Consider the following 24,883-nt stretch of genomic DNA (forward strand, 5'->3'; position numbering starts at 1 on the left):
AAGCACGATCGAGGTAAGTACGGGTGCCCGTTCTCTTAGCCGTGGGGGGGGGGGGGTTAGGGTTAGGTTTAGGGCACCCCAGGGGGACAGGGTTAGGCAACCCCCTTGGAGTGTTTTGGGTTAGGCTAGGGGAAGGGGGGTTAGGGTTAGGCATCCCCAGGGGGAGGTTAGAGATAGGCACCCCCCCGGAAGGGTTAGGTTTAGGGAGCGGGAAGGGGGGGTTAGGTTTAGGCAGTAATGGGGGGAGTTTAGGGTTAGGCAATAGGGGGGAGGTTTGGATTAGGCACCCCTAAAGGTTAGGGGAAGGTTAGAGTACTTACCTCAGCCTGTCGGGATTTCAGCCTGTCGGTCTCTCCTTGGCGGGATTTGAACCGGTGGCTAAATAGCCGCAGGTAATACAATCCCATTCCCCCCATGGTATCCCTGTGGATTCCTATGGACCCTGAAGAAGAAAATTAAAGTTATGGTAGACTTACCTTGATAACTCTTTTTCTTCGAGGTCCATAGGGTCCACAGGGCACTCACCCTGATGCACCTGGCTTCATTGGATGAGTGGGTGTGAGTGTTTCTGGTGTGCGATTGTTCTTCCTCCTATTTCCTTCTCCTGCCTTAGGCTTGGTTATGCAACTGAAGGCCTGTGGCTAGGGGTGGGGTATATATGGAGGAGGACCCAGTACATCCTGGGAGCTGGAAAGCTTTAACTATTTGGTGTCTGGATCTCTTCAACCATATTACCCCATGATATTCCTGTGGACCCTATGGACCTCAAAGAAAGAGTTATCAAGGTAAGTCTACCATAACTCTAATTATTATACTCCTTAAGAAACTGTAATTTTAAAGTGCAAACTCATACTGTACTTCATGTAACAATAGATGCAAATGGTGCTTAAGTGCCTGTACTTTTATATTTTCATATATGGTCTGCAAACCAAGGGTGCATTCCCTCAACAAACTGGGCCTGTTTCAGAGATGTACGCTATTCCGATGTTTACGCAATTCTGGTCACTTTACAGTTTTGTAAATAGTGCAGATGAAAATAAAGTCTTGAAAGAAGGAAGATAAAAATAAAAACAAAATACAAAATGTAATAAATAATGCCCACTAAGTTCTCCTCTTAACTAAACTAACTTCTCTTGTTTTTTCAAAAGTATCATACAGTATATACCTGTAGTATATTTCAATATACAATAGTTTTTTATTTTCCTTTTTCTTTCATTTGCATATGTATATTACATGATTCCTAATAACTTTGTTCTGAATACTGTACCGTAGGCCCGTGTGGTAGCCGTTCTGGACTGGGAGCTGTCCACAATTGGACATTCTATGTCAGACTTAGCTTACTTCACTTCACTCTATTTTTGGCCCCGAGAAATCCAGCTATTTGAGCTTCTTGATACAAAATATTTTACTGATATTGAAGGCAAGTATTGAAAATGAAAATCTAAAACTTCTCTAAGACACAGATTTACAACTTTTACACTCTGACCTACACTGTTTTCTGTGCCATGACCCCCACAATAGCAACTTTCCTAGATCTCATCTGTATAAAAATAAATACACCTAAATAATTCACCTCTAGTCATTAATTGTTAGAATACAAACTAAAATAAAATAAAATAAAAAAAGTAGAGTGCTGCTGCCCCATTACCTGTCACCCTTCATCCTGGTGATATACAGTATTTCCTCAAATCTCCATTTTATATTACATTTCAAATACATTAAAGGAAACTTTTGCAAACTGACTGGATAAGAGATTTAACATAGAGTATTGTGTATCTAATTCTGCACCCCATGTTTTAAAATGATATTGTAAATTCCAAAACATAGTGTAGGACTGTGGAAACACTATATTTACATTGTTGCTAGCTGTTATTATGTTATACATTTTTTATGTAACAAACTGAACTTATTATACAGATGTGTCCTATGTTGTTGCTGTAGTTGCATTGCACGCCTAGTCCCGTGCGAGTTTACTCATGCAGAGCCTCTTTTCATGCATCTTTTTCACAGCAAATGGGTCTTATTTGCAATTTGATATGTATAAGATGCACAAGCAGAGTACGCTGATTGAAATGATATGTGGCATGTGTATGCTCTGTGTGCAACTGCAGCTGAATCTATATATGAAATTCTGCATTACAGTGTTAGTGGCTGTTTTCCACACCACATTCCGTTGTGATGATATTACAGACTTGGCCGCACACAGAACATACACATCACATATCTTATTAATCAGCGTAGTCTGCTTGTGCATCATGTACTGCTAAAGAAAAGAATTGACCACCTGTGCTCCACACTGAGAGAGGCTGCTTTAACGCAAAGTGATAAACACCAATCACGAATAGTACTGCAAAAACTTATCTAGGGTCAAGCGCTCTTTCAACAAAAGGTAAAAATAAATCTCAAATCAATGAGAGAGAATAAATATATATAATTATAACACATAATTAAGATGTAAAAAAAGACATACGCACTTCAATTAAGACATTTTTTTAAAAATATAGTCACGTATTCCAGAAAAAAATCTTGCTCCATATAATATATCCATATAAACATGTTTAATCCTGATTCCTTTTGATGTACACTGTTCCAACACTATGCATAGCCCCAGGGGCGCCGAGAGGGGGGGAGTGGGTACAGTTTACCCGGGCCCGAGCTTCCAGTGGGGCCCGGGTCCGGTGCCGCCCCCCCTCACTTCCTCCCTCCTCCCTCCCTCTGCAGCAGCCCAGCACACAGCAATCTCCTATGTCTGAAGGGGGGAGCGATCACACTGATGTTGCCATTGTTGGCACTGATCGCGCCCCCCTCTGGCTTTGCACCTGGCTGAGTGGCTCACAGCTTCGCAGCGCTGCAAAACAATGTTTTTTATTCAAGGGGGCCTCCCGCGATTAGGCCACGCCCCCTCTTTCCCGGGGCCCCGCATGGATCTCTACGGCCCTGCGTAGCCCAGTATTCACTGTCTCTCCATACAGGAGTCATAGAAGACACAAAGGGAACCGATATATAGTATTAACCAGTACAAGTTTATTTACAAACAATCACAAATAATAAAAAATGGCTGCGTACCATGTGTGACCTTTTTAGAAAGGCACAGTATATAACATATAGAGGTATTTTTTACAATAGCTCCCCCTATTGAGCTGTACCTTCTTGGATCAGGTTCAGACTGGTAACGCCTCCACCAAGATCCACCAACATGTTTCAACCTAACTCGGGTCTTTTTCAAGGTGTACCTGTGTGTTAAGAAACCAGGTATTTATAGGTAAACCCCTTATCTCTGCCTACTTCTTTTATTGGTGGGCGGGGCTTACTCCTATAGCCAACAACGGCACTAAAATACCCATATAGAGTCACTGGCTAAATACTGCATGATTCTGACCTATATTATAGTCTCAGCAGGTCCAGAGAAACCAAGGTAGGTTCCTTGTATAGCACGCAAACCTACTATTAAAAGCGTGATGCATTCCACCTTGTGGAACTCATAAAATCACTTCCACTGTTAGGCGGAAGCGATGCAGCTCTCTCCCACCTGTATCTCAGTCTTGTAGTACGTAACATCACTTCCCCCCGCAGGCCGGAGGTGACATGCCCATAGGAACTGGCTTTAACTAATGCGTTGCAGAGTCTGGAACGCATTCCCGGATATGATGATGTTATAGCGCTCAGACTTATAACCAGATCGCTGGAGGCATGTACCCTACATATTGGTTCCACCTCATTGTAAACAAATACTTTTTGGTATAGTTTACAAACTAAGGGACTTAGGGTAAATCTTTACCATACTAGACTTATCATACATATTGACATATCGCCATGCTTCGGGCTCGGTGGCTCGCTACATGATTATATTACCTCTCTATGCCCACTTGGATGGTAGGGAATTATGTTGGTCACTGGCTGATGACGTCGGGGTCAATCTACAGAAGGGAATCTAGCTGCTTCCAAGGTGGAACGCATCGCACTTTTAATAATAGGTATGTGCGCTATACAAGGGACCTACCTTGGTTTCACTTGACCTGCTGAGACTATAATTTAGGTCCGAATCATGCAGTATTTAGCTGGTGATGGGTATTTTAGTATTGTTTTTAAGCTATATTAGTAAGCCCCACCCACCAATACAGGATGTAGGCAGGGATAAGGGGTTTACCTATAAATGCCTGGTTCCTTTACACACAGGTACACCTTGAAAAAAACCTGAGTTAGGTTAAAACGCGTTGGTATATCTTGGAGGAGGCGTTACCAGTCTGAACCTGATCCAAGAAGGTAAAGCTCAATAGGAGGAGCTATTGTGAAAAGACCCCTATAATGTTATATACTGTGCCTTTCTAAAAAGGTCACACATGGTACGCAGCCATTTTTTATTACCTGTGATTGTTTATAAATAAACTTGTACTGGTTCACACTATATATTGGTTCCCTTTGTGTCTTCTAGGACTCCTGTATGGAGAGACAGTGAGTACCGGGCTACGTATAGTGTTGGAACAGTGGGCCCGATTCAGACCCGTTCACTAAGCTGCGTACACACGCTATAGGCGATTATCACACATTTGCGCGTGCGGCAATATGCGCATGCGTGAGTCACTCATTACGGTCGGGAATTGAGCACTCGTACGACACAGACTGGATGCTACTTTCAGTGACAGATAGCGCCGTTTGTGGGTGGTAACAGGGGAAGGTGCTTGTGAATGGGGGAGTGGATGTGCGAACGCATGCATGTCTGGGCGTCTAAATGGAGTTTTAGCTGTGTTCATAATTAACAAAGATGCATCATTAAACACGTCACTTGGTTGTTTTTCAGCCTGCAGTGGTCGCAATGTTTGCGATGGGGTAATACCTACCTCAAGCGCTGTGTGCAGCTCCGATGGCTGTCGATGGTTTTGATTGTTCAGACACTTGCTGGAGACGACATATGCTAAGAAAGAAAGATTGGCGGCTTTATACTCCGGCGTGCGTTCACTCTGCCATCGCTCTCTAAGACATAGAGGGCGTCCTTACACCACACAGTGCGATTGCGGCATTTGCATACACGGTCCCTTTGAGCTGCATGAGACCGCAGTTTAGCGTCCGGGTCTGAATGGGCTCCAGTGTACATCAAAAGGAACCAGGATTAAACATATTGTTTATATGGCTATTATCATCAGAAGTGACTTTTAAGGACCGGATTGAACTACATATAATAGAGGAAGAATTTTCTCTGGAATACGTGACTATATTTTAAAAACATTTTCTTAATTGAAGTGCCTATGTCTTTTTGACATCTTAATTATGTGTTATGATTATATATTTTTATTTTCTCTCAACTATTTGAGACTTATTTTTACCTATTGAAAGGGCGCTTGAACCTAGATAATTTTTTGCTTGTGCATCTTATTTGCAATGCATTGTGAATAAGACATACTTGCAGCAAAAAATATTCCTGGCGCACAGATCCGGCAGTTCTCATGTGTCCTGTGTAACGCGACTCATAATGCACAGAGGATAGACGAGGAAGGACATATCTGTATATCAAGCCAAAACGGGTGCCATATTTTTGGTATCCTAATCCGACGTAATCTTATGGTAAACAGAACTCAGATTACTACTACCAAGGCAAGGTTTCATAAAATTGTATCCACTACCATGAAGAGTCCGGTATACAGTATGGAAAGTATCTTATGCCTTTCTGTACATAATTACAAACTTCTAGATGTAGAGTGACAGGCTGGTGCTTGCATTCTGAGTAGATATGATTTTTAATCACAATAAGTGCACATGCATGTTTCTAAATTTTGCATAATTTTCTCTTTTGAACAATTTTAAGTACCCAGGTGGTTGATTTATCCAGTTGTACCACAAAAAAAACAGATAATAGGCCATGGGCTTTAATTACAAAACAGTGGCTTTACACTGACTGCAGGTGCCATTTAAAATTTTCACCTGCAACCCACCGGGAAGCAGTAAACTTGTAGTCATTTGTTAATACAAGATAGGAGCAGTGGATGAAGTGCTATTAATCTTAAATGTATGTGTCTGATGATCCCAGTTATTCTGTCTTCTAGGAATACCTGCGTTTGTGGATCTGACTAGCATTTATAGCCGCTGTCGTGGTGTATCTACTTCAATGCAAGACTGGAACTTTTTTCTTGTGCTTTCATTCTTTAAGATAGCAGGGATACTACAGGTAAAATTCCATCCTGTATGTAAAATGTACATTACCTTAAGGTACAATCTGCACAACCAATGATATCGTAGAACGATTTCCCTTTAACTTTCTGTAGTGCAGGACAAACGATATTGGGTGTACACTTTGAAAGATATCTATGATAGATATCTTTCAGTGAAGTCATCCTGCCACATCTCTGAACAGACAATTCTTGATGATATAATCCAGGTTGGCCTGCATGTACGGACAACCATTGATATCATTATCGTACATGTGGGAACTTGCATCATTGGTCATTCGCTGCATAAAAATGAATCATATAAACGATTTATCGATACAAGTTATCGTTCATAGATACCGTACAGTGTGCACGCACCTTTAGTTCCACACACGCATAGGTCAACTGAAGTACCAAGCAGAATGAAACTGCTTTAAGCATTTTATGCGATTACTCCTCACTCTATTCCAGACCAGAACATGTTAACTATACTTACAATGACAACACTACTGAGTCTTTATGCTAAAAGTATGGAATCATGTCCGTTGTCAGGTCATTGCACGCTTAAAATCAGTGTCACCTATTTATCAATTATTGAAGAGATAAAGACCTGTGATTATATTTTATTTACTTATAATTTTGAGCAGAGCCAACTTTTAAAACAAGGAACATTCCCCTCCTCCTTGTGCCGCTTAACATGACCTTATATTTCTTCCTGTCAGGATCCGCCCTGTCTTGATCCATCAGGCTAGTCAGCAGACACAGGATCAGTAACTTCTGGGCAATTGCTGGAGTAAAGCTGGCCACACACTAGACCAACTTACATCCAACCAGCCAACTAGTTGTTTGGTTGGAATGAAAATCTGGTAAGGTATGAAAGCAAATGACAATCAGCAATTTGATCCCAAATGCTGGAAAATGGACAAAAACTGTTGTTTATTAAATGTTTGATCCAAACAATTTGTTCAAACTTGTCTGACCGACCATTTTCATCTATTTTCTGGCATTTAGGAGCAAATTGCTGATCATCGTTTACTCCCATCCGTTACAAGATTTTCATTCCAACCAGTCAACTAGTTGTATGGTTGAATGAAAGTTGGTCTAGTGTGTGGCCAGCTTAAGACTTGGATGATACTGCACTTGTCTGCACAGGAGTGCAGGACTGAACATGACAAGGTGCAACACTGTACTGACTGGATATAGCTGTGCTTGAACAGGATCAAATAATCACTGGATGTTAGTGGAAAGAGTCTGTGCTGCTGGGTGCAATGAAGCAAAGGTGGTTAACCTACCCTGCAACATGACCCATTCCATCAGGTACAAAATGCTCTGCTCCTGCACTTCTCACCTAATTTATGATTGGCATCACCTGTGTTAAGAAGGAAGTCCAGGAGCAGAGCATTTTGTACCTAATGAAAGGTTCATGTTGGAGGGTCTGGGTTAATCACATGGCAGAGTTCAGGATCCTGCAGCAGATTAGGGAAATCACTGTACCTGTAAATGTCAGGAGGGCTATGGTAACCATTGTAATCAGAAGCAGGCTGGAGGTTGGGTGAAATCACAGACAGAACTCAGTGGCAAATGCAGGGTTTTGAAAGGGCGGTTTCCAAATCCATGGTTACCGAACCAATGAGAAAACATTTAGCCACAACACACATTATATACAGTCAGGTGCATAAGTATTGGGACATTGACAGAATTTTCAAATTTTGGCCTCTATTCACCACCACAATGGCTTTGAAATGAAACAAACAAAATGTGCTTTAACTGTAGACTTTCAGATTTAATTTGAGGGTAATTACATCCAAATCAGGTGAACGGTGTAGGAATTATAATGGATTCTATATGTGCCTCCCACTTTTTAAGGGGCCAAAAGTAATGGGACAAACTAAACAATCCTAAATCTAACTTTCACTTTTTAATACTTTGTTGCAAATCCTTTGCAGGCAATTACAGCCTGAAGTCTGGAACGCATAGACATCACCAGACGCTGGGTTTCATCCGTGGTGATGCTCTGCCAGGCTTCTACTGCAAATGTCTTCAGTTCCAGCATGTTCTTGGGGCATTTTCCCTTCAGTTTTGTCTTCATCAAGTGAAGTGCATGCTCAATCAGATTCAGGTCAGGGGATTGACTTGGTCATTGCATAACATTCCACTTTTTAGCCTTAAAAAACTCTTTGGTTACTTTTGCAGTATGCTTCGGGTCATTGTCCATCTGCACTGTGAAGCGCCGTCCAATGAGTTCTGAAGCATTTGACTGAATATGAGCATATAATATTTCCCGAAACACTTCAGAATTCATTCTGCTGCTTTTGTCAGCAGTCACATCATCAATAAATACAAGGGAACTAGTTCCATTGGCAGCCATACATGCCCACGCCATGACACTATGACCACCATGCTTCACTGATGAGGTGGTATGTTTTGAATCATGAGCAATTCCTTTCCTTCTCCATACTCTACTCTTCCCATCACTCTGGTACAAGTTGATCTTTGTCTCATCTGTCCATAGGATGTTGTTCCAGAACTGTAATGGCTTTAGATGTTGTTTGGCAAACTCTAATCTGGTCTTCCTGTTTTTGTGGCTCGCCAATGGTTTACATCTTGTGGTGAACCCTCTATATTCACTCTTGTGAAGTCTTCTCTTGATTGTTGACTTTGACACATATACACCTACCTCCTGGAGAGTGTTCTTGATTTGGCCAACTGTTGTGAAGCGGTTTTTCTTCACCAAGGAAATAATTCTTCAGTCATCCACCACAGTTGTTTTCCGTGGTCTTCCGGGTCTTTTGGTGTTGCTGAGCTCTCCGGTGCATTCTTTCTTTTTAAGAAAGTTCCAAACAGTTGATTTGGCCACACCTAATGTTTTTGCTATCTCTCTGATGGGTTTGTTTTGATTTTTCAGCCGAATGATGGCTTGCTTCACTGATAGTGACAGCTCTTTGGATCTCATATTTAGAGTCGACAGCAACTGATTCCAAATGCAAATGTCACACCTAGAATCAACTCCAGACCTTTTACCTGCTTAATTGATAATGAAATAACGAGGGAATTGCCCACACCTGTCCTGCTTAATTGATAATGAAATAACGAGGGAATTGCCCACACTTGTCCATGAAATAGCTTTTGAGTTGATAGTCCCATTACTTTTGGCCCCTTAAAAAGTGGGAGGCACATATAGAAACCATTGTAATTCCTACACCGTTCACCTGATTTGGATGTAATTACCCTCAAATTAAATCTGAAAGTCTGCAGTTAAAGCACATCTTGTTTGTTTCATTTCAAAGCCATTGTGGTGGTGAATAGAGGCCAAAATATGAAAATTCTGTCAATGTCCCAATATTTATGCACCTGACTGTATATATATTATATATATATATATATATACACATACGTCTATAAAGAAGGCTCCAGGAACCCCAGTACAGATGAGACCAGCACACTTCCTCCAGCACACTGCTTTGCTATGACGCTGTATCACTCCTGTTGTGGTGGGCCGGTCTGTGTGAAGGTGGTTGGCATGCTTATGGGCAACATCTTGGCGGCATCACTTCCGGTGTGACGTCGCTCGTGGTGCGCCGTGTCTCCCGCTGGCACACGCGGTCTGATCTGCGGAGTAGTGATGGCATCTGCTGGCAACTAAACAGGTGAGCACATGTTTGGGCTAATTAGTGAGTGTATTTATGAGCTCCATGGGCATGTTTATGTTGCTTCTCCTCTGATGAAGGTATGCACCGAAACAGCTGTAGGGAAAAAATGCTGGGAGTTTTGATGGACCCCAGTGAAGCTGTTACTCTTTCGTAAGTACAGTATGATATGCCAATAATGCTTTATGTTCTGCTGCTTATCGATGTGCTACCATGAAGTCATGATGTATGGACATTAAACTTTGATTACTATTGGAGGAAGTGTACTGGTCTCATCTGTACTGGGGTTCCTGGAGCCTTCTTTATAGATGTATTTATATCTACGTTTTTGACCCTGCATCAAGATTATTGGATTTAGTGCTGTGCGTTTTTTTCTACATATTGTGACACAGTTAGGTTAGGGGGTCCCTCTCCTGGGTAGAGGACTCCTTCCTTACACACACACACACAGCAGCAGGGAAGCAGCACACCAGTCTGGATGCAAGTACAAGCTGGTCGGCGCCAGTCTTTATTGTACAATGTCAGAAATATAAAGAAAACATAAATATAAATCCAAGCCCTGTTGGGGCACTAACTTCACAGGTAGTTCCCTCACTACCAGAACCTGGCAGGGCCTAATGCCCTCGCCAGCAACAAAAGCACAGCACAACACTCACAGTTAGGTTTCCAAGTGTCTCTGAGCAAACTCCCTGCCTGCTCTCCAAGGTGAGACACTCAGCCTTATCCAAACTAGGCTTATATTGGCCACTCTCAGGTGGAAACCCTAACAAGCCTGTTACCAGGCTGCGAGAACCAAAACCTGGAGTGGCCGTGGGTGGAGCCCTCCCTCTCCTCTCACCCACAACCCCCAGGTCCCAAACTGGCTTTTCAAAAAGCCAAAACTCAAGCCTGCTATACTGCAGACTTTCTCCTGGGGGTTTAAAACACATAAGACAGGAATCTGGGACAAATGTACCTGCCACAGACCACTTTACCAATGATCCTATCACATATCCCCCCCCTTTGTTTCGACCTGTGGGGCGGAACAACTGAAGCCCCCAAACAATGAACGCGTGACAACGCATCAGCATTGGCCAGCTGGCTTCCTGGCCTGTGTTCCACTGAAAATTTAAAAGTTTGTAATGCCAAGAACCATCTCGTAATTCTCGCATTACTGTCCTTATTTTCGGACATCCACTTCAAAGGGGCATGGTCAGTGATCAATTTGAACTTTCTTCCGACCAAGTAGTACCTGAGAGCCTCTAATGCCCACTTTATGGCCAACGCCTCCTTCTCCACTGTGGCATAGTTTCAATCATGTACATTCAACTTTCTACTTAGATAGAAAATAGGGTGTTCCTCACCCTCCTTGTTCTGGGACAGGACCGCTCCTATACCTACTTCTGATGCATCGGTTTGTACTATGAATTCCCTTTCAAAATTAGGAGTCATCAGGACTGGTTGGGAACACAACGCTACTTTCAACTCCTGAAAAGCTTTCTCTGCCTCAGGACTCCATTCTACCTTGACTTTTTGTTTGCCTTTGGTCAGGTCAGTCAGTGGGACTGCCATGGTGGCAAAGTTGGATATAAACCTCCTGTAGTACCCCGTAATTCCCAAGAAGGCTCTCACCTGCTTCTTATTCAGAGGCCATGGCCAGTTTTGTATGGCATCAACTTTATTGAGCAGAGGCTTTATCAGGCCACTGCCAATGGTGTATCCCAGATATTTTACTTCCTCCATGCCTAGACAACACTTTTTTGGGTTGGCTGTCAAACCTGCCTTATAGATGGAGTCCAACACTGCTTGTACCCTGGGTAAGTGAGACTGCCAATCAGGACTATGAATGACCACATCATCCAGATAAGCAGCCGCATACCGTCTATGGGGCCTTAGAATCCTGTCCATCATTCTTTGGAAGGTAGCAGGTGCCCCATGTAGCCCGAAGGGCAACATCTTGTAATGAAACAAGCCCTCTGGTGCTGAAAAAGCTGTCTTTTGTTTGGCGTTCTCGGTTAACGGTACTTGCCAATACCTTTTGGTTAGGTCAAGAGTGGTTAAATACCTTGCCGTCCCTAGTCTCTCAATCAGTTCATCCACTCTTGGCATCGGGTAGGCATCGAATTTTGAAACACTGTTCAACTTTCGGAAGTCATTGCAGAAATGCACACTCCCGTCAGGCTTTGGAATCAACACAATGGGACTTGACCATTCACTATGTGATTTTTCAATAACCCCTAACTCTAGCATATTTTTAATTTCTTTCGACACCGATTCTCTTTGTGCTTCTGGTAACCTATAGGGCTTTAGATTAACTTTAACCCCTGGGTCAGTGATTATGTCATGTTTAATGACCGAGGTTTTCCCAGGTACGTCAGAGAACAGCACCCTATTTCTGATCAGAAACTCCTTGACCTCTTGTTGTTGAATTGCCGACAGGGTTTTTGCCACTGTCACTTCGGGAACTAAGGGCCCTGGATTTACTGGAGGGGCTCGGACGGCCGACAGTACCGTTCTATCTTTCCAGGGCTTTAATAGATTTATATGGTATATCTGTTCCGGCTTTCTTTTCCCCGGCTGGTAAACTTTGTAATTGACCTGTCCCACTCTTTCTAAGATTTCAAAGGGCCCCTGCCATTTAGCCAAAAGTTTATTTTCCACAGTGGGAACCAACACTAACACTCTGTCCCCAGGAGCAAAGCTGCGTAACTGGGCATTGCGGTTGTATACCTTCTGCTGTGCCTGTTGAGCCTGTTCCAGGTGCTCTCTCACTATCAGCACTACCGCAGCAATTCTCTCCTGCATTTGAGAAACATACTCAATCACCATTTTGTAAGGACTAGACTGCCCCTCCCATGTCTCTTTGGCAATGTCTAGTAACCCCCTTGGGTGTCTCCCATACAACAAGTCGAAGGGTGAAAACCCGGTGGAGGACTGGGGAACCTCTCTTATGGCCAACAATAAATACGGCAATAAGTAATCCCAATCCCTACCATTCTTGTCGACCACTTTCCTAAGCATGTGTTTTAACGTCTTGTTAAACCTCTCGACCAGCCCATCGGTTTGGGGGTGATAAACCGAAGTTCTTAACTGTTCAATTTTGAACAGGCGGCATAACTCTTTCATGACTTTTGACATAAACGGTGTACCCTGGTCAGTTAGTATCTCCTTGGGTATACCCAGCCTGCTAAAGACATGAACTAGCTCTCTGGCAATGGTCTTGGTTGACGTATTGCGCAACGGGATCGCTTCCGGGTACCTGGTAGCGTAATCCATTATGACCAGAATATACTGGTGTCCCCTGGCAGACTTCATTAAGGGTCCCACCAAATCCATCGCTATTCTTTCAAACGGCACCTCTATGATAGGCAATGGAACTAGTGGACCCTTAAAATGTGGAATGGGAGCATGACACTGACACTCAGGGCAGGATGCGCAAAAGTCAGACACCTCTTTATGAAGCCCGGGCCAGAAAAACCTCTGCATTATTCGCTCAGTGGTTTTCTCTACCCCTAGATGGCCTGCCGTTATATGACCATGGGCCAGATCCAACACTGTTCTTCTGTAGGCTTTGGGAACTATTAGTTGTTCCACAATATCTTCCCCCTTCTTAGTCACCTGATATAACAAATCCTGACACATTGCCATGTGGGGATAGGACAAAGGACTATCAGGGTCTACGGGTTTACCATCAACTACTTTTACATTCTCCCTGGCTTTTACCAAAGTAGGGTCATTCAACTGCTCCACGGCAATGACCTCTCTTCTGACCTCTAAATCAGGCAGACGATCACCTGGCCCAACAACACTTCCCACCTCAATGGGAGGCACGTTCCGCATTCTCTAGTTCGCCAACCATAGTAGAAAAAGGGAATAACTCTGACTCAGAAGAAACTCCCTCCTCCACTACATCGACAACCTTCTCAAATGGATCGGGGTTGTTCACTTCTGGAACAAAATGGCTTTCCCACAACTTCCAGAAGTGAGCAAAGTCTCTCCCCAATATTGCATCGTACACCAGACCATGCACCAAACCCACAGAAACTATAGCAGAGCCACATGGTGTCTCGATGTTCACCTCGGCCGTAACATAATATCAAGTATCCCCATGTATGCAGGTCACACCAACAGTTTTCCCTGTATGCCTCAAGGGGTTCACCAGCTCAGCTTTTATAAGTGTCATCAAGCTACCAGAGTCTAACAGTGCCTCTACTCGGTTGCCATCTACAGTGAGTACACACATGTGCTTATCAGTCTCAGCCTGCCGGTCAGCCGTACAGGCTGTCTGTGCAAATAAAGACCCCCTGCGGTAGACATGAGCAGTATCACATTGCATAGGTTCAGTTGTAAGTGGACAATTAGCGGCAATATGGCCGAAGCCACCACATCAGAAACACTGAGTCATATTAATGTCTAGTCGTTTACGGGGCAAGAACCTTCCTGGCCTGGCAGGCCTGTCTCCAGGTTCTACACCCTCAGTCTTAGGTACATTCCACCGCCCTGCCCGCATTCTCCACCATATTGTGACACAGTTAGGTTAGGGGGTCCCTCTCCTGGGTAGAGGACTCCTTTCTTACACACACACACACAGCAGCAGGGAAGCAGCACACCAGTCTGGATGCAAGTACAAGCTGGTCGGTGCCAGTCTTTATTGTACAATGTCAGAAATATAAAGAAAACATAAATATAAATCCTAGCCCTGTCGGGGCACTAACTTCACAGGTAGTTCCCTCACTACCAGAACCTGGCAGGGCCTAATGCCCTCGCCAGCAACAAAAGCACAGCACAACACTCACAGTTAGGTTTCCAAGTGTCTCTGAGCAAACTCCCTGCCTGCTCTCCCAGGTGAGACACTCAGCCTTATCCAAACTAGGCTTATATTGGCCACTCTCAGGTGGAAACCCTAACAAGCCTGTTACCAGGCTGCGAGAACCAAAACCTGGAGTGGCCGTGGGTGGAGCCCTCCCTCTCCTCTCACCCACAACCCCCAGGTCCCAAACCGGCTTTTCAAAAAGCCGAAACTCAAGCCTGCTATACTGCAGACTTTCTCCTGGGGGTTTAAAACACATAAGACAGGAATCTTGGACAAATGTACCTGCCACAGACCACTTTACCAATGATCCTATCACAATATATATATATATATATATATATATATATATACATACACACACACACTGTATAGATAGATAGATAGATAGATAGATAGATAGATAGATAGATAGAAACAGCTTACACAGGATTTAGGACCTATACAGTAAAATATACCACTCAGCCTACGATGGGGTACACTCACACTGACACAGGCACACACAGACAGACAGCAGGCAAATAAATACAGCCAGCATGACAGTAGTGCCCCCAGTAGTGTAGTGCCCCTTATACAGTGGCCCCAGTAGTGCCCCTTACGAAGTGCCCTTTATACAGTGTCCCAGTAGTGCCCCACATACAGTGCTCCCTATATAGTGTCCATAGTAGTGGTCCCCTATGCAGTGGCCCCAGTAGTGCCTCCTATACAGTTCCCCCAGAAATGTCCCTTATACAGTGCCCCCAGTAGTGGTCCCCTTATGCAGTGTCCTCAGTAGTGCCCCTTATACAGTTCCCCCAGTAGTGCCCCTTATACAGTGCCACCAGTAGTGCCCCTTATGCAGCGCCCCTTATACAGTGCCCCCAGTAGTGCCCGTTATACAGTTCCCCCAGTAGTGCCCCTTATACAGTGTCCCCAGTAGTGGTCCCCCTATGCAGTGCTCCCAGTATTCCCCCAGTAGTGGTCTCTCCTATGCAGTTCCCCCAGTAGTGACCCTTATACAGTTCTCCCAGTAGTGGCCCCCTATACAATTCCCCTTATACAGTGCCCCCAGTAGTGGTCCCCCTATGCGGTGCCCCTTATACAGTGCCCCCAGTAGTGGTCCACCCTATGCAGTGCCCCTTACATATATAAAACAAGACACACACAATATACTTACCTGAATCCCCGCTCCTGTGCCTACCACCGTCCGTTCCTCTGTCCTCCCGCTTGACACTATGGGAGAGACGTCATCAGTGAGCTCCAGCCTAGCTCCCTCAGTGGATGCAGCAGCCAATGAGAGTCTGTCTGACACTCTTTGGCTGCTAAAACAAACACACCACTGCCGGGTAGTACGCCGGCAACAGTATGTTACTGTGTAGTGCGGACTGCACTCACTGCGGTCCACACTACACTTACTGAAAGAGGTGACCTGGTCCGCATCTGGCAGCACCACCAGTCTCGATGATACGCCACTGATCGGTGGGCATGGGGGGTACTCAGAAACCCCCCTGCGTGCATGTATGGAACTATAACCTGTAGTGAAGCTTTGCAGTCAAAAACACAGGTACTTAAAACTGCAGACTGAAAACTAGTGAGTTTACAGGTTTACTAAAAGCAGGGAAAAATGGCTGCAGTCTGCGTAATAATATTGTGGCAGAAGCAGAGTGAAGCACTGTAGACAGCAGGCAATGTAGATCAGGAATTTGTCAAGGCAAGATTCAATCAGCAGGAACTGTGGAACACACAGGGATAGCAATAGCTTGAACAGACAGGGATAGCAATAGCTTGAAGCAAGCAAGAGCTAGGAAGTCAGGCTGTGACTTGCTGGGAGTCAAAATATCTTATGCTCTGGCACAGAACAAAAGACAGACAAGGTATACATTGGGATTGGAGAAGTGTGAGAAGCTGGAACCATGGAGGAAAATGATGAGAGGATACAATGGAGTACTACCCCACTGGTGGTCTTCAACAGTGAATCCCGCAAGGGAATATGTTCTCAGCTGCGCCTGATGGGCTGGTCGCGGCACCCTGACTTGGTCACCTGGGCTAGCACTAGAGAGATAACTTATGATTGGGGACTATCGGTCTTAAACCGATGACTGAAGGAATATTGGACTTGTATCGAATACTGAAGGAATAATAGACTTGCACCAAAGACTGAAGGAATATTGGACTTGCACCAAAGACTGAGGAATATCAGACTTGCACCGATGACTGAAGGATATCGCAGTTGCCCCGATGGTTGAGAAATATCGTACTTGCACCGATGGTTGAGAAATATCGGACTTGCACCGATGGCTGAGGAATATCGGACTTGCACCGATGGTTGGCTAAGGTGCCAAGACTGAGTTAACTCCAGAGAAATCACAGAAACAGAGCAGCAGTCAGGATCCATTGGAACAGTTTGTGAATACAGAGGAGTGCAGCTACAAAGCTCACATGCAGAGCTGTGTGACTTATGGCACTGACAACCCAGGCAGTGCTGACCTGGAAGCTTTATACCCATGGGTAGATCCGGATTGGCTGGGAGTGTCTGCTGATTACCTGGCTGGACAGGATTGGCCTTGGACTCGATCACATGATGCTGGGCAAGATGGAGCCATCCATCTTGCTGACCTTGTGGGAACAATGCCATGAGGAACGCCAGCACTGGACCCCAAATCCTGCACAGTGCACACATGTGCAGCGTCATTGGCACTCGCGGAATCTGCTGTGAAGACCACAACTGTTGTGCGAGTCGCGCTCCTTCTGGCTGCCAGAGCACGCCAGCATCTGACAAGTGGCCGGACAGGTAAGAAAGAGGGCCTGGTTTTGGGAACATTACTCAGAATAGTGACATACTAGATCATCTTGATCCAATCAAAGGAAGTGAAAAAACATTGTTAGAAATTATGGGACCATCAAGCAATGGAATTTCATCAGCTTTGGTGTCATAATTCAAATATGAGTTTACTGTACATCTAATGGTAGCATCACAACTTTATTTTTTGGAGTAGAACATTCCAAAGGATCTTTGAAATAACATGAAGCAGAACAAAGACATATCATAGGACTTGAAGAACCGCAAGGTTGAGTATTGATAGAACACTTGGCAGGCTGGATGGATTATGAATTCATAGGACCAGAATTCACAGAAAAACTACAGTGTGTAGAAGACAGGAAGATATAACCAGCTCTCAAGTCCCTGGATTGTAGCTTCTGTACTGATTCTGTTCTGATGAGACTGGAAATCATTAATGCATTGGTTCACCAAAGCTTGACTTTCCACAGACAGCAGAGAAATGGAGGACAGAGCAATAGGCGGTTTCATGGCAGACAAGGTAGGATACTCAGAATATCCCAAATGAATTGCCTCTGGATCACAGAATCTTTTAACTACAGCATTACTATAGCCCTCCAAATCTTGAAGTATAGGACTTAATAAGTGGTTCATCCCATTCTAAAGCTTACCCTCTGAGTACAACACTGCTTTGGCTGGGGTGGTAAGAAGAGGAGCTGCAGTTTGACATTGATGCATCAGAGTCCTCATCAGGAACAACAGATTGAAAACCCCTTGCTGGGGTAGCAGACTGGAGTTTCTCCTAAGAGTCAGTAGACTGAAGTTACTCTTTGGACTTTATAGACACAACCAAATTGGGTTTGGATACACTTGAGTCAGATGGACCGGAAAAAAGCAAAATCTGTCTGCAACCAGAATAGGTAGAATCAAAGCATTCAGATGGCCCTTCTTGTACCATGCTCAACATGGTGGCACTCACAGAATGTGACTGACAGGTGTCCTTGTCTGCATCTTTGGCCCTATGAACCTGATCTTGGCACTGGATTCCTGTTTTGGGGCTGAAGCACTGGATACCCCTCCTGGGGAAGAGGCTCTAGCATCCCCTCCTGAGTATGTCAACTCAGACACCCCTTCTGGGATTGGAAAATCAGACACCGCTCCTAGGATCAGCAATTCAAATGCCCCTCCTGGGGTAAACAGATCAGAAATTTCTCCTGATGCAGATGGCTCAGATGCCACTTCTAGAGCTGTATCATCAGATACCGCTACTGGGCCAGGACATCAGACACCCTTCCTGGGGTCAGGACATCAGACACCCTTCCTGGGGTCAGGACATCAGACTCCTTTCCTGAAGTGATGACATTGGATACCCCTCATGAGGTCAGGACATCAGATTTCTTTCCTGGAGTCAGTACAATGGACACCCCTTCTGGGGTCGGAACACCGGACTCCTCCCCTGGGGTCAGAATATTGGACATTTCTGAGGTCAGAACATCAGACACCCCTCCTAGACACAAGACATAAAATACCCCTCCTGGGGTCTAAACATTGGATACCCCTCCTGGGGTCAGAACATTGGATACCCCTCCTGGGGTCAGAACATTGGATACCACTCCTGGGGTTAGAACATTGGATACAGTACCTCTCCTGAGTTCAACACATTGGATACCTCTCCTGAGGACAAGACATTGGATACCCCTCCTGGGATCAAGACATTGATACTTCTCCTGAGGCTGGCAAATCAGATGCCCCTCCTGGGGCTGCAGAGGCAGAGATCTCTCTGATAAATAGAGTATTGATCATTTTTTTGTTGGTTCTCAAAATTGGAATAGGGTCTTCTTGTCACTGGACACAAAACATGAATTTGAGTCTCTTTTTGAATAACCTTCTTGACACCCCTATCAGGAGTAATGGAAACTGGAACTGTAAATGTCACACAGGATGGTTTATTGGCTTGAAATCTGAGAGGCTGAAGCTTGTTACCATTTCTAGCCTTGCAAAGGGAACAGTCTTTAATAAGGTGATCAGCACTCCCACAGTAAAGACAGAGAAAATACTCCTTGCACCACTGGCATTCTGATTCTGAGAGCCTGGGCCACAGATAACTCCGGTATCTCCCAGTCACTCTGCACAAAATGAGAGGCCTTAGTTCTAGAGGAGCCTGAATTAGTACCACAATGGTCTCAGTAGGTTGAGTGGAAGCCTTTAAAAAGTGTCCTGAAAACTCCCAAGATATTTTGGTATTAATAGTTTAATACTAGTTAGAATATTTAGCAACTGTTCAATCAAACTGTGAAGAATCCAGCCATTGCACCCAGCAGCAGTCTCTTTCCACTAACATCCAGTGACCATATGATCCTGTTCAAGCACAGCTATATCCAGCCTGTACAGTGTTGCACCTTGTCATGTTCAGTCTTGCACTCCTGTACTCCTCTGAGCTACACTCAGTAACTAGTGCACACCAGCGCAGTATCATCCAAGTGTATCTCCACTTCAGGTCCAAGTCTGGTTCCAGTCAGCCACTGGTAGAAACCTAGTGTCTAGCATTACCATAGATTTAAAGTACTCCAGCAATTGCCAGAGGTTCCTGATCCTTTTTCCACTGGCTAAAGGGGTTAATCACATGGCAGAGTTCAGGATCACTGCAGCGGATTTGGAAAAGCACTGAGCCAGTACATGTTAGGAGAGCTGTGCTAATCACTGTAATCAGGAACAGGCTGGAGACATAGAACTTAAGCCTGTAGTGAAACTTAGCAGTCAGAAACACAGGAACTTGACAAAACTGTAGTTGCTGCAGACTGAAAACTAGTGAACATACAGGTTTACTAAAAGCAGAGATAAATGGCTGCAGTCTGTGTAATATTATTGCGTCAGAAGCCGAGTGAAGTACTGTAGATAGCAGGCAATGCAGGTGAGGATTTCATCAAGACAGGATTCAATCAGCAGGAACTGTGGAGAACACTCAGGAGACAGGGATAATAATAGCTTGAAGAAAGCAGGGGCTAGGAAGTCAGGCTGTCACTTGCTAGGAGTCAGAGGCCCTCATTCAGATCCGCTCGCTATTTGCGGTCGTTCGTTTTATAAAAAGGGGTGGCTATTCAAATGAACCGTTCGCACTTTGCGGTCTGTTCACGCCTCTAAGTCTGAACGAGCGAGCAAAACGTGCGGTTGTAATTTTGAAAAATACGCAGCCTGGCCGCTCGCACCATACGTCAAGTCCGCTATTTATTAGATTAATCGAGTACATCGACCAGGGTATGAACTGCTCGCTATTCTTGTGGTTGGTTTTTTCAACTGCTATTTTGCGATCAGTTCTGAGTTAAAAAAAACCAAGTGATGTGGTCAATGACGCTGCTGGATTAATTATGCACTCCCTTAAAACGCCCGTTTTGACCTTTAAGCACGCCTGCGTTCTGAATTCCACTCCCCGTTTTCAAGCACCTTCCCCTGTTACCACCCACATACGCCTCCTCCTGTCACTCAAATTAGCAGGCATTCGCTATTTAGCGAACAAACAATTTTCAGCCGTACTGACTGGTTCGCGCATGCGTATTAAAATCCATACGCATGCGCAGATGTGCAAACATCGCTCATAACGAACGAGCGGCCGCTTACGAGCGGCTCTGAATGAGGGCCAGAATGTTTTATGCTCTGGTACAGAACAAAAGGCAGACAAGGTATGTAGGGATTGCAAGTCTCTGATTAGTTGCTAAAGTCAGCTGAGGAAAGGAGCATTCTGACTGGAGGGAATGCAATCAGCTGAACTGCTCCAACAGCAACATTTCACAAGACAAACAGAAATCCTGACCCACAGGCCAGGCAAGAATGTAAATCTGATAACAAATACAAGAACTTGATTGTTGCAGACAGGATCATAACACTTCCTTCTCTTTTTGTTATTTAGGGCATAAACGCAAGATTGCTCCTTGGGAATTCCATTGCGGAGAATGCCAATGTGTTTGCTGACATGGTTCAACCTCTTGCTGAAGTTGGTCTCGAACTAACTAAACGGTAATACATAGAAAGATATCTTGCATTTTATACCCAAATACAAGAAAAGTTTCAAATACCTCCCAGAGACTTCTAAAAGTATCTGTATGTCTGTCTGCAACTAGATCCATTCCCAGGACATTTTGGTCCCTACTCTCTACCCCCCTCCTTCATATCATACAGTGTCATCATGATATAACTACTTAATTGTCCCCACTGAGAAAAATATACTCCCAATCTAAATGGGAAGCTGACCTACAAATTTCTCTATCTGACTTGGAAAATACATTTTGATTATGTTTATAAAATAGATCTAACCAACTTTTCAGTATGATTGATACAATTTTCACATACTGTACTTAATGTTGCATAAAATTGACAACATCTGGCCCTATCCATCTAAATATTTCTGTTGAAAATGATACGAAGTTGGGTCCCATATCCAAATATTCTAGACATGTTCACTTATGACTGAAAGTCTTTGGGCCATATTCATCATCGCCGTTTTTTACTGGGATAAAGTATTGGGCACGTGCCCGCTTATCCCAGTATTCAATTAGGATCCGTCGAAAACGGGACCCGGCGGAAAGGTAAGTATCAAAAAGTCCTGGGATTTTTTTTTCGGGAAATCATCCTGGCACCCCCTTAAAGATGGTCTGATATGGGGGATCACTATGGATACCCCCGATTTGACCTGCTGAAGGTAGTCGGGGTTTTTAAATGGCCACGGCAGGTGCATAAATGCACCTGTGAAGAACTAGTAAAGTATAGCACTTAGGCAGCTTTTTGTTTTTTGGTAAAAATAACTATATCAAATTTGGGGTACATGAAAATGGGAGTAAGCATATTTTTAAGTCCCTAAAGTAATTATTTAAAATTCTTCAAAAATGCACCTGACGCTAGCACCCGCATTCTAGAAAACACCTGCCACATAGTTGGGAACCCCTCAGGAGTCGATTTCGCTAGTTTTGAAGTTTGTCCCCCCCAATTTTTTTTGGCCCCAAAATTAAAGTACATTTTTTTGGGTGTACTAAGGAACTTTTTAATTTTTTTTAACACAGATTACTTTAAGGGGACATTACAAAGGCTGCAGGCTATTTTATTTAAGCCTGCACCCCTAAACCCCAATTCTGCACTTTTTTTCGCCACCTAAACAGTGGTGAAAACTTTTCCTCGTTTTTTTACAAAGACTTTTCGCACCTGCGAAAAAAGTCTTTGTAATTGAAGATGGGGATAAGTGAAACAGGCGAAAATGATGTTATCGGTGATAAATTATCACCGATAACTTTTTTAAGCAGCCTAATTGAATATGGCCCTATGACTTTATCTTCCAGATGGTCAGTAATAATCTACATACTTCACCTGTGATCACTATCCTCCATCATTATTATCCCCCTACACCTCTAACTGTATAATAAGAATGTTAAAATGCATAGCTATTTAATAATGAAGGCCCTTATTCAATAAGGATCACATCTGCGAACATACGCAACAGGTCTGCATTTGCTAACTTCCGATTGTAACTGTGTGCCACACTGTGTGTACGCACACTAAAGAACCTACCCAGCTCTCACAAATCCATACATGTTTAATAGCAAGAGTACTCACAACTGTGCAACACCACGCAGTTACTTGCAGCCAATGCTTTTGCAATCCCAAATGGGCATGGCTAAGAAATGTGAGATGGAGTACAGTCACCTGCCGAATCCAGAGGCAGCAAAACCCTGGAGATCCGTCAGCAGTTAGGGAGATCCACTTAGAGATGGAAACAGACTGCCGGGTTACACATACAGTTTTTATATTTGATGTACGGGAGCATTTTTACAAGTAAAGATTGTTGAGATTATTATTCTCACGACTGCGCTCACCATGTTCATTATATTTCTAGCTACTGGTATCCTTCTGGAAATTGGATTTTTTGATTGAGCTGCGATACATCATTGGGATATTGTAATCTGGACTTGATAGGACATCTTTGCGCAAAATGGGACATTGTTTACTTGAATATATATATAACTTGTGTGTCCCCTGTGGCTCTGTTATGATAAGTGAGCTACAGGTAACATCAAGTGCTTTTGCCCATCAGCCACTTTGTGGAAGTCCGCTATGAGATCCGCGGGGCAGAGGCACACACATGCTGTCTTACTTGGATAAATCAACAGCCTTCTTGCTGCATTCTCACTGTGCATCCAAAATGCGGGCATCCACTTCCACAACGTAGGGAGCTGTTGATCCTGACCAAAGTCATGGATCATAGGATAGTATTGGCAGTTCCCTACATCACCAATCAGGTAAAAGTAGCTGCTTATCAGGAGGCCAGGCACCACATCTGCATGGCAGTGGGAACCCGCACACTGTTGTGCAACTGAAGAGGCACTGGAGTGATTTGCAGGAGGAGACAGCCTAAGCTCCTGGCACAGTTGCGTGCTTCCATCAGCAGGAGACGTAAGTTCTTTTGAGCTTGCTGACAATTGCACACAGTATACAGATATGTCCTCTTGCATCCCTGCTGCTCACGCTGTAAACGTGCGTACACATAGCGCCATATGATTTGCCGCAGCTGGGTGTGCCATGGTACACTATGCCATGCGCTGTGTTCGCACCATGCAATCCTATGGGTTGTGGGTGCGAATGTAGTGCGCTTACCTATTCATGGGCACGCAACTCTCGCCATACGTGGTGCAATTTGCCGCACAATCAGCAAAGAAGCAAGTGGACATCTGTATTTGCAATTATTATCCTAATTTATATAAATACATATATATATATATATATATATACTGTGTGTGTGTATGTATGTGTGTGTGTGGGTGTGTGTGTATATATATATATATATATATGTACACACACACACACACACACAATATCTAACATTTACCAACATAAATTAAAATAATTAATTTGGGCCTATTAGTAATACTAATTTAAATATAGCAATAATGTCATATTATCATATTAATCATTATTCATAATGATATTGTCATATTGATAGCATATTAATATTGGCATATTATAGTATATTAATATTGCCTTATTATTTGTAGGACGCAGACATCTGGCTTGACCTGTAAAGAAAAAAACGTAAAGAAAAAAACGTGGTTCAATGCGCTCTTAAACAAAAAGCTAAATTAGAAGTGACTACTTAAGTATGATTTTAATTCCTAGGTGCTGCTTCGAATGTTAGTGGCTTTCCTGTGCCACTATTTGTTTAAATGGTAAATGTGATGCATACGAGGCGCAAAATAGGAATTAATGGTTTTAATGATTAAAAATATTAAGAATGGTAAAAAGTATGGCAATTCACATGTAAATAACAATAACAGAACAATAAGAAATTGATCCATAAATGTTCTAATAAATGATTACTTCAGCTTATTCCTAGATACATGGGATCATAATAAAATATGATAAAATATGGTATTGTGTTTGAAATAAACATAAACATAAACATATAGGCGCCTCAGGAAAAAAGGCAGTTCAATGTTTTCCAAATGATGGCATCAATGTGTGAACAGCAACATCACATGTAATAACCCCTTTGAGTTATTTAAGTTCGTAG

At 43.6% G+C, this 24,883-nt stretch overlaps 1 protein-coding gene across 1 annotated transcript in view; it reads left to right on the top strand.

Moving 5' to 3' along the window:
• The window catches only part of LOC148535392 (acyl-CoA dehydrogenase family member 11-like), a 670,105-nt gene that overhangs the window by 217,904 nt on the left and 427,318 nt on the right, over positions 1–24,883 (top strand). The window contains exons 6-8 of the mRNA XM_088463865.1: positions 1,273–1,420; positions 6,039–6,160; positions 21,239–21,345. Of these exons, the coding sequence (XP_088319991.1) occupies positions 1,273–1,420; positions 6,039–6,160; positions 21,239–21,345 (377 nt within the window). The remainder of the gene's footprint in view (positions 1–1,272; positions 1,421–6,038; positions 6,161–21,238; positions 21,346–24,883) is intronic.

This window comes from Taudactylus pleione, unplaced genomic scaffold, assembly GCF_031769625.1.
Source record: "Taudactylus pleione unplaced genomic scaffold, aTauple2 ptg000053l, whole genome shotgun sequence".
Classification (NCBI taxonomy): Eukaryota; Metazoa; Chordata; class Amphibia; order Anura; family Myobatrachidae; genus Taudactylus; species Taudactylus pleione.